The sequence below is a fragment of the Cupressus sempervirens genome, chromosome 4 (assembly GCF_028749045.1).
Source record: "Cupressus sempervirens isolate cs-2001-9-10 chromosome 4, ASM2874904v1, whole genome shotgun sequence".
Lineage (NCBI taxonomy): Eukaryota > Viridiplantae > Streptophyta > Pinopsida > Cupressales > Cupressaceae > Cupressus > Cupressus sempervirens.
Genome location: NC_143121.1, coordinates 783,462,944 through 783,474,418, shown reverse-complemented (window position 1 = coordinate 783,474,418; position 11,475 = coordinate 783,462,944). Strand labels below are relative to the sequence as shown.

Genomic DNA, 11,475 nt, shown 5'->3' with positions numbered 1-11,475 from the left:
TTTCCTTGTGGAGTATCTCTAACCTCCATTAGCGTTGGCTTATCTGATTTAGGGCCAAACTGGAAATTGCCATTGTATGAGCATCAACATTAAAACTAGCCCCTTGTAATTCTCCAGTCATATTGATCTCCTCAAATGAGATAGATTTGTCTTGCTTCCTTATTTTATCTAATAGAAAAGATGGGCTCATCTCCCAACCAAGGAATAGAAACATTCCACTTCCTTTTACAAGTTCTCTGGCTTATTCCATAGTAAGTGTTTCAATGTTTGGATCACATTCTTGTAATTTCTTTACCAATTCTGCCACCTTTCGATTTGAATCCCCTAGTTGGAATTGCAAAGATAACTCATTTTGCTTTACTTTGAAAAGAAAACTTTTTATTTCCTTAGAATTAATGAAATTATCATCCTTCATAAACTCTTGAGCTTGTATAATCTTGTCATCTATCATTTTAGCCTCAAGCTCAAGTTTATTTCGGATTCTTTCATTTTCAGTGGCTTGCTTTATCAAAAAAATTCTCCTTATGTCATCAAAATATTTGCCTCCCCTTGGAAAAATTTGGAGGGCCTTCTCTCTTGCCTTATTTGGTATTTTGATTAATTTATGCCTCTTTCTACCACCTTGAGCCCAAGATGAGCTTTTTGGTCATTCCTCCTATTCATCAATCTCAATCACATTATCTTTCTCAGTTGGTTCAAGATCTACTCTATTTTTTAATTTCTGGGGCACCCAAGACATCATATCTTAATTTTTTTGGATACATTTATTTTATTTGTCCAAATATCTTTCCTCGTAATAGAAGCCTTTGAAAGAAGGATCTATTAGCTTCATTTCTTCATCAATGGTCCTTCTACCTTTGCATTAATCCTCAATTTCCAAATAGTCTGTGATCACATCTTCTTCCCACAATGGTTTTCTATTTGATAGGTCAAATTTTCTCATCTACCTCAAAGCATGTCTGACAACATCATTAGGATCATAGGTTCTAGCAGGAGGAGAAGGCAATATAGTTCCCTTAAAAGTTCATTTAATTTCTCCATTGCATCTTTAATGATGTTGAAATCCCTCACCTTGACATTTCTACATACAAAAGATCCCCTTTTGATGTTTGGTCACAAATACTCTTGGTTCGTTAAAATCAATTGCCAAAAGAATTCAATAATTCCCATTCTTCTTGGGATGTGTTTGGGTAGAAGATGAGATGGCTGAGGGTGCCCATACACCCTTATTATGGAACAATTCTCAAAAAGAAAAATGTTGCCCCAATCATGATCCAATTTTTTATTATCATCATAACACCTAGAAGGTCTAATTAGTTTTCTAACACCCCTTGGGACTCTCTCAGTAATATCTCCTAAGATGTTTGAAATTGGATATACAAAATCACTATACTAAGCTAAAGAATTAGCATACAGGCAAAATCTTTGCCATACCCTAGTCCATCACTACATTGGCAAGCTCTCTCACATCTCTTGTGTTCCTTCAATGAAATCAAGGTTAATGTATCATATATTCTTATATAGGATTATGTGCATTAACAATTAAAAAGGGCAGAACTTAAAATTCCCCATTTCCCCTCTTTGTGAAATTGTGATCTCATTGTCGATAACATTGATTATATGGGTAACAAAATCATACCCTACATGGGTGTGTAAATCATGTATATCTAAAGCTATGATGTATATGTAACAAGGAGAATTCATGGTTCTATCTAACCCTATCACCTTTTCCAATCCAAAGACAATATTATGAAAGTATCTCCTAAAAAATTCCAAGGACATGGGATCTCCTATGTTTTTGGGAATTTCACCCTTATCCTTTCTAGACCTAGGAATGTGTCTCATATTTTTTCTAGTAAAGAAACTCTTTTAACTCTTAAAAGTTTCATCGAGCTTGTCCTGTTCAATCATCTTCATCATAGATCCTCCAAGGTCATAGACCTCTATGAATGTTTCCTTGTCTAGTGTACACAAGACACTTCTATCCTTTCTACAAAATCCACGAGTCACGTGATTATATGCTTTAATCAAAGCTTTCACTAAGTCTACATCCATGAGGGCTTTTGGCATGATTAGTTTGGCTAAATTTTGATTCCATGGATTTGAAATGGGTAGCTTGCATAATTTTTTGTTATAGAAAAACCAAAATAGCTCATCTTCATTGGTTTTAGGCACCTTCACATCCTTGCAAAAACTATGAGGATCTCTCAAGATGAGCGAATTGGAAGACTAGGCATTTGATGACCCTAGTAGGTAATAAACCCATTCATCAACAAACACACTTGATATCTTCATTTTTCCTTGTTCAACACCAGGAGGAAATTTCTTTATTTTCACCTCTACAATTAACATCCCTTCTTCCTGTTCCATAATTTTTTAATTCAAAACTTCAAACACTTCTTTGCAAATCAATTCCCTAATCAATTCATATACAATCTTCTCCTTAGCAATGAACTTTGTGAATACTAGTGCCAAGAATTCTCTTACATCACCTTTTTTAATGGTGCCTAAGATGCAAATATCATTAATAGTGTTTAAGATAGACATGCATGAACTCTTTCAAAACTCAAAAAATTATTCCATTCATGTTTTATAGTGCATGTATTGAAAGTCAAACATTTAAATTTTACCCTTTTCCCATACATTACTTTATGTCTTTACACAACTATGAAACAATGGTAATCCTTTTCTTCCTTTATCTCTAGTTCTCATTAGATATCTACAATTACTCATCTTAAGTTGTGACCATGCAAACCCTTAGCAATTTGAACTATTCGTAGCTTAACAGGGTTTTCCATCTAACCTCTTTACTAGCCCACAATGCTGCAAACCCCTTTGTCTCTAGTTCGTGGCTCTCTTTTACGCTTAACCATTTGGCTTGGCAAAGTGGTGAACACCAATCCCTTTCTTGGCCTGCATTCTTTAATTGTGAGATCAAGTAGCAATAACAACTTGAAATTTATCTAACTACATCGCTAATTCTTGATGACTTATTCTGACTACTTTCTTAACAACACGATCTGGTGAATACCCTTAATCTCTTGTTTTCCACTTAGTGGTAGCACTAACCTATTCAACTCGTAAAGGGGTGTTGCAGTTAAATGCTTGGGTGTTTGCTACTTCGCCACTTCATTCTATGCCTTCAAAACACCGTGCAAAATAGTGAACATGGCTAGCATGTGACTAATCTCTTGTTCGTGACTATTAATTCACTTCATATTTTTAACCACATGACCCAGCTTCAAACCAAGCCTATAAAACATATTAAATATCTTGCTAGTTTGCCACTGTCCATTTAAACTGCAATCTTTAACCACATGAAACTGCGATCAAAGCTAATCTCCACATCTCTCTGCATTGCTAATGTTTAAGGTTTTGAGCTACGAAGTAGTGTGAAGGCTTTCTCTGGCATCGATCTCTGCTTTGCCACTTAATCATTCCTACTGCATCATACTGTATTATCACAAAATGCTCCATGTAACATATTCATGAGCTATTTTGATAATGGAGATTTAGTGTGAAAGCCTTTCGCATCATTGCTGGCCAAACCCTGCAATTATGCTTAACCATGGAGACATCGCAAAAATTGTCTACTTAACCATGTCGCACTTTCACATTTGTTTAAAGAGTGAAAACCCTTAGCACATTTGTTTAAAACGCAAGGGTTAAGACATGAAAAATATGCATATGAACATAAAATTAGGACTTTTGTAACAAGATTTCTACAACATGAAAATGTAAACCCTAGTTCCATTAATTTAACCTGAATTTTCATAATGGATTCTTAGACTTTTTAAAATGGTGAAAATACAGGGCATCATTGGGTATTATAAGATGTGTGATTAATATTTTAGTTGTTGTTGATTCTTGACATTTGAGGGGTTAACTATCAACTTTAAAGAGGTGGTTAACAAGATACACGTAGAAAATTCCTTTAAATATCTTATCATAAGATTTTATAGCTTCTCCATTAATAAGAACTCCATTTAAATGGTTTACTAATATATATTCAAATATGTCAACTGACTTTCATAGTGCACACTAGAAGTTGGCGAACAAGAGAAGTCATAATGCACTATGCCTTCCATGTTCGTAACTTGTCATATAGTATTATAAATCTTGCATAGCATAATATTCTATTACTAATGTGTATAAATATTATAATTAAATATACACACGCAAAGTAGCTAATCAAAAATTCCATGCATTTTTTATGAAGACTTGTAATTAATAAAACATGATAAATAAATATAAATAATAGTATTTATATTATATGGAATTGTTTTTGAGCAATCAAGTGTCAGTAAATAACGTTAATGCATAAACCTCAAACAAACAAAACATTAGAGTAGCCAAAATATTAATTGACTGAATATTGTATTCATATATACATCCATTTTCCCTAAGATTTTTAAGATATCACAATAAGTTCATACAAATTATTCTTTCTACAAATTCTAATTATCTCCTTGAATTCGTTAATGAAAGTTAATGAGATATTGAAAAGCCTTTCCCTCCATTAATGTTAACCCATAATCCTCTACCCCATCATATAAATAAGTAGCTTTTTCATTATACTTCCAACCATTACCATCTTGGTACTTAATGTGAAGGTTCAACTTGACAACCTTCAGTATCATTGATCTACTCTTGGGTTGTTTTCTTTAAGTGATTGAAATTTTATGCTTGACATTATTTGACCTTATAGAAAAAAATGTAAAATATATTGATGAAACTTAAAATATTTGATTGAAAAATAAATTAAAAAAAAATCTAATTTAAAAATTAACTTAACTTTATATAATAAAATCTACTCTCAAACTCTCCTAATCAACATTACAAATATCTTAATTTCACTAAAGAAAATATATAAATTGTAAATATAATATTTAAAATATTCATATATTATCAAATAAAATAATATAAATGTCACACTCTTTTATTATTCCAACATGTCACTCTAGCTTTCTACATTAACTTTATTCCTTGTTTTCTTATCTTTCTTTTTATTACAACTCTTTCTTTTAATAACCTTTTTTCTTTAGTTGAGTACATTACATTGCAATAGGAAAGCATATTAGACCTATTATTCTTAAACTAAATTTCTTATTTCATTAGTTGCACATGGAGATATACCGTGCACCGCCTTATTAACTATGTTGTCTTTTAAACATCCAAGTGCAACTTTATGACTAACCTATTGGAAATATTATTAATTTCCTGATTGTAATTTTAGAATAAAATAGAATAAGAAGATTTTAAAATTTATACTTATTGATAATGTATGATTAATTTGTTAGATGTACCATTAGCTTGTTGAATGTGACTTTCGTGATTGTGACTTTGTAATAGAATATTATAAAAGAGTTAATATTTACACAAGTGAATTTAAAGATTATTAATATTAATAGAATATTATTTTTTTTTAAAAAAATCTTAAGAAAACTTTGTTCAGCTTTTTAAAGTGACTATGTTACCGTTTGAACATAGAATTCTAACATTTATAGATGACTAATATTTTAGATGTATGATTAATTTACTGATTGTGACTTTGTAATAGAATATATATATATATATATATATATATATTTATATATATTTACACAAGTAGAGATTTTCTTAGAATAATACAGCTTATATTTTTGCATTATGAATTGCTGAGCTCCATTCAACTCGGAGGAGACAAAGGAGGTCGGATAGGATAAATATATGCTCTATCCATACTGATTAGATAGCAACTGTCAGTCAAGAAAAACAGGTTTGACAGTGAAACTCCACCATGAAATTCAACTTATTAGATGTCGTTTCAGGTTTAAAATATTCAGTCACCATCAAACTCCTTTCCAGCATTGTCCATGAAGCACCCCATTTTCTTGCTACTATAACGCTATAGCACATGTGCCCCGGACTAGATCAGAACTAGCCGTTTCATCATGGCCTTTTAAGTCTTAACACGTATGACAATGGAATAGTACATGATGCTTGACTCTATGTAACGTAGGGCCTAGTTCTTTAACGTGCATTAGGGTTAGCGGCCACGAGAAATTTAATAAGAAGTATTAAAAATTGCCATACAATGAAGCAAGATTGGTTAAAATGATCCCATACTTGTAAAGATGATTTAATATGGAATACAACATCTTTAGGTATACACCTTTTTTTTTATTTCGTAGTGCGATTAATTCAGATTGAGGTGATCTGATGTGACTGGAAGAGCACTGTGGTCCAAATGAAACATAAAATACCAAAAAGAAGACAAAACATTTCAAATCATCTTTACCTGCTCTGGTTTCAGAGAATCTGTTCATCTTGCTGCACTCTAAAATAATAGATAATTTAGTGCCAAATTATAACTTTATTAAGTTTGTTTTCATGTCATCACTAGTCCGCATTTAAGAGATCTTTTTGGAGTATCATATAGTAGTTGGAGCATCTCTTTCAACCTTCTACTAATTCCAATCCGTCAGTCTTTGAGAGCTTGACCTAACACCACCTGTTAGCTCTAAATAGCCCTGCTAGACCCTTCATCCCTGATTCTTAGCTTCTTCAACAAGAAGTTTTTTTGCAAATAAGTGTTTAACTATCCAAGAATTTAAGAAAATGTGAGGAAGATACTCATAGTTTCACTTGCTATATAATCATTCTCCGAGTTCATCCTTTATCTAAAGCTTCTCTTCTCTTTCCTTTAAGTATTATTCATAGTTTCACTTGCTATATAATCATTGTCCGAGTTCATCCCTTACCTAAAGCTTCTCTTCTCTTTCCTTTAAGTAAAAGAGCATTCATTGAAGCTCCCATTAACCCTCCCCGCCATTGCAGAGAGGGGACAAATGGAGAACACTAGTACTACTGCTCCCAATATTCTCATGATTGTGGGGTTTGCTTTGATGTTGTGGTTTCATCCATTACAAGCACAGAATGATGGAAATGGTCTCTCCCATGATTATTATGCAAAATCCTGTCCCAACCTTGAGGCAATCATTAAGCCGGTTGTGGCAAAGGCTGTGAAAAAGGAAGCAAGAATGGCCGCTTCCTTGCTTCGACTACATTTTCATGACTGTTTTGTTAAGGTGGGTATTTTTTAATTCAATCTCCCATCTTCTCCCATTTACTTTTACTCATTGTTTTCTTGATAGATTACAAAGTCTGATAAAAAATATTGATGAAAAACAAAATTCACATGATTGAATCTAAAAATGGCATATCATAATAATGACAACTGTGTTCTTTGATCAAATCGAACTTGTCATTTGTGCTGTAGGGATGTGATGGTTCGATTCTGCTTGATGATACCTCCAACTTCACAGGAGAGAAGACAGCTAACCCTAACAGGAACTCTGCAAGAGGTTTCAATGTTGTGGATGACATAAAGAGTGCAGTGGAAAAAGCATGTCCGGGTGTAGTATCTTGTGCTGATATTCTTACTGTGACAGCTAGGGATTCAGTAGTCCTTGTAAGATAAAACCCCACATTGTCTTTTTATTTATATAGTAGCATAGATAATGTGTAAAATAGTTACTGAGAATGGAGTACCATCATAGATAATGTATAAAATAGTTACTAATTGTTTTAATACTACCGTTATAGAGTGGAGGACCATCATGGGTTGTTCCATTGGGGAGAAGGGATTCAAGAGGCGCAAGTAGACAAGGGGCAAACCAAAATATTCCCGCACCCAACTCAACCCATCAGACATTGGAGACTAAATTCAAGCTCAAAGGGCTTAACGTGGTTGATCTTGTTGTTCTATCTGGTATGATCCTATAACCTAACTTTAATGTGACATGCTTACTTATCTATACTTAGCTATTATCCACAACCCTAGGCTTGTGACAGTGTCTATATTGTCCACTCTTGTATAATGGGTCAGATTTAAACAGCACATTCTAGAATCTGACTTGTTTGGACAGTTTCTCTCATTAAGACTTATCATCTAACATGAACCAGCCAAACAAATAAAAATTTAAGATATTATTGTAGAATAAATGTGTCAGTTTTTTTTCATTAATGTTTTGGATCACATTCTGTAATCTATTATCAAAATGCAAGAGAGATGAAAAAGAGAAAAATAAGAAGAAAAATAATAGGCAATCAATTTAAAAGACGTGTGTACTATTTCAATAAATTGTAGAAAGATAGATCTTTAGATACATTATTTAAGCATAATCATAATTCTGATAGATTCAACTATTGCTATTGCAGCTGGACTTTCAAGTAACACATTGTAGAATCTGACTTGTTCAGGAAGTTTGTTCTGAAGCTTTATGCAAGTTCTTTGGATATTGGCTAAAACTCAAATGAAAATGTAAAATATCTAAAGAAAGATTTGAAAAGCTTTTTTTAAAAACGAAGTGTTCCCATAGTTAAAAAGGGGGGGGGGGGGGGGGGGTTGTTTTAGTAGCTCTTTTAGTAGGACTTATCTAGATGAATCAATTAAACAAATAATACTTTAAAATACATTGTTTAAGAGTTATTGTGATTAGATCAAATTGTTGGTATTGCAGCTGGACACACCATAGGATTATCGAGGTGCACAAGCTTCAAGCAAAGGCTATACAACTTTACAGGAAATGGACAGGCAGATCCCACGGTGGACCAGTCGTACTTAAAGCAGCTGAGGACTTTGTGTCCACAAACAGGCACAGACGACAACCAGACCACACCGTTGGATCCAGTGACCCCCACTAAATTCGACACAAACTATTTCAAAAACTTGGAAGTAGGAAGGGGACTTCTTATCACAGATGAGATCTTGTATTCTACAAAAGGGAGCGAAACAGAAGCGTTAGTGAAGTTCTATGCAAAGCATTCTCAGGCATTCTTCCAACAATTTGCTAAGTCTATGATAAAGATGGGCAACATTACTCCTCTCATCAAGCCTCGTGGAGAGATTAGAAAAAAATGCCGTAAAATGAATTAGTCATATTTCATAGCTTTTGGAGAGCTGCCGTCATTTCATTGTTGGGATAAGCACATTTATGACTTGAATTAATAATCATTTGTGATAGATTATTTCAGGAAACAAACATTTTAAGTCCTTGTCAATCCAGAGGGGTTTACTCTTCTTGCAGGTGTGTGTAAATACCAACATTTGCCTGCCATTAAATAAGGATGATGTATCTTTCAATGGATCTATTAAATTGTTTTGTGGAAAGATTCGTTTTTTCTACAGGTACAGACAAATATTCTAGAAATAAAATCAGTACAAATATTCTTAGAGATTATTATTATTCTGTAATATGGTCGTTTTCTACTAAGTAAATTGTAGTTAGAGATTATTATTACTTTTGTGATATGGTCGCTTTCAAAGAAGTTTTCTAACGAGTAACTTAAATTGTTGTTAGAAATTATTATTATCCTTTGTGATATGGTCGCTTTCTTCCTATTTATCTTTAAAGTTATAGTTAAAATAACATACTTCTTGGTTTCCTTTTCTTTTTCTAGTTTTATTGGTCTTTGATTAATAATGTATTTTGTAAGTAACAATAAAATTAATAAGGGTTGGGACTCATTATTTAGTGGTGATTAAGTGGAAGTGTTGGTAGTGGTGTTTTCTCTACCAATATTTACATATTTGTTAGGCCATTTGTAATCATGGACTTGTTCTTTGCTGATTAGATGTACTCATAGGCTTCAGCTTCAACATTGTTAAATAGGGATGAGGTCCCTAATACTAGTTCCCCTAGTTCATAGCTCTAGGTCAAAATCATTTCATGTGAGTTTAAAAGGTGGCATGCCAATATCATCACTTATATTAAAAAGGTTATGAGGCACCTTTTTTCTAGAATAATAAGAGTTTCAATTTTTTTATTAAAATAAAATATTTATCAAATACTAACAATAAATTTGCAATAATCAAGAATCAATCAAATTAAAATCTTAAAATCATATAGAACTAATATAGAAAACAAAGCATAATCAATGAAGCATAAGAAAATACTCAAAGATGATGAAGAGATCAGAAGAATCACTTACATGATGAGGAAATAAGGTCTTTATAATAAATTAATTGTATGTTGATCTTGACTAATAATATAAATTTGGGAAGCAATCCCATAGTGTGATGCCTAAGTTGTAGTATTTTAATGTTGCCACCAAAGTTTAAACCTCATTTTGAATCATTATGGCTTGTGCCTTCATTGATCCGGTGTACTCACTATCATTCACATTGGATGACTTAGTAGATATGAACTTAATTGTGTTTCATTCTCTTAATGCATTGGTGTTGTCTTAGATATTGTGCTATTGTTAGAGTACCGTACTCATGAATTTCAGTGGTTTTATATGTTCATGTTGAAAAGAGATCCCATAATTGTGAACTCATCTAGTGTGGACTACTAAAGATCCCACAATTGTTGATCAATAACTAACACACATTTAAGAGGTTCAAATTTGAAAAGTCTAGATTTCTCTCTTCTAAATATGAGTTTGCGCTTATTATCTCTTTAAAAAGTAGGAAACAGAGATTAAAAAAAAAAAGATGTTAAAAATAAATATTTAAAAATTGAATTAAATAACCTCATGTAGTTATCTTTCTATTTGGTATACATTATGTTATTGATACTTTGAACGAGCCAACTAATTTACAAATTTCAATTTTATAACCAAATCTCTTCTTGAAAATTATACAAATACTTTAAAAAACATTTGGATAGACTTGTGAGTATGCACATAAAATTAGAATAAAAAGATTTAAAATTAATATGTAAAACTTATCATTGGGAAAAATAAAAACATCAAATAGGATATATAATCTATATTCTATTGATAATAAGAATATGTTGTTTTCACATGACATTAACATTTCTTGAGTTATTAATTTAACAATATAGTAATGTCAAAAAAGTTTAATATGAAAATGATGTATAACCTATATACTTTTGGGGATGATTCAAGTCCTTAAATTTTCTTTATAATGATCACAATCATATGTGAGTCTTGTGGAGATAACTATGCGTTCACTCATTTAATTAATATGTTAGTTTGACCAATGAATTTATAGAATTTATGAGTGAGCTAAGTGTATGAATAATTATCACAATCATATGTGGGTCCTGCAAAGATAACTAGGCATTCATTCATTCAGTTGATATGTTAGTTTGATCAATAAATTTATATAATGAATGAGTGAGTTAAGTGGATGAATGTGTTGAGTAATTTTAATAGAATAGTTAGCAAACCACAATGAATATTATCTTTTTTAGTTTTTACTTATGGATAATTGATGAATATTAGCTAGAAATAGTGTCTTTTTTATTTATTTGGTAAATTTAATTGAAAAATAGAATTATTTAATTAAATAATAATGGATAAAAATTATCTAAGTGGTACTAAAGAATAACCAATTCTAAAATGATAATGGAATATAATTTAGTGTTTAGATTTTGTCCAACTTTGATATGATGTTTGAAATGATATCATTTCAAAGAAAGAATAATTAACCAGAATGGATAAATTAAAAGAGATGCTATATTA

The 11,475-nt window shown here is 31.8% G+C and overlaps 1 protein-coding gene across 1 annotated transcript; it reads left to right on the top strand.

The window, feature by feature from the left end:
- Positions 1-6,419: 6,419 nt before the first annotated feature.
- LOC149563743 (peroxidase 49-like) lies at positions 6,420-9,154 on the top strand. Its single transcript, XM_089826878.1, has 4 exons — positions 6,420-7,070; positions 7,262-7,453; positions 7,588-7,753; positions 8,505-9,154. The coding sequence occupies exons 1-4, from the start codon at positions 6,831-6,833 to the stop codon at positions 8,918-8,920; spliced, it is 1,014 nt and encodes a 337-aa protein (XP_089683004.1). The 5' UTR covers positions 6,420-6,830; the 3' UTR covers positions 8,921-9,154.
- Positions 9,155-11,475: the final 2,321 nt, after the last annotated feature.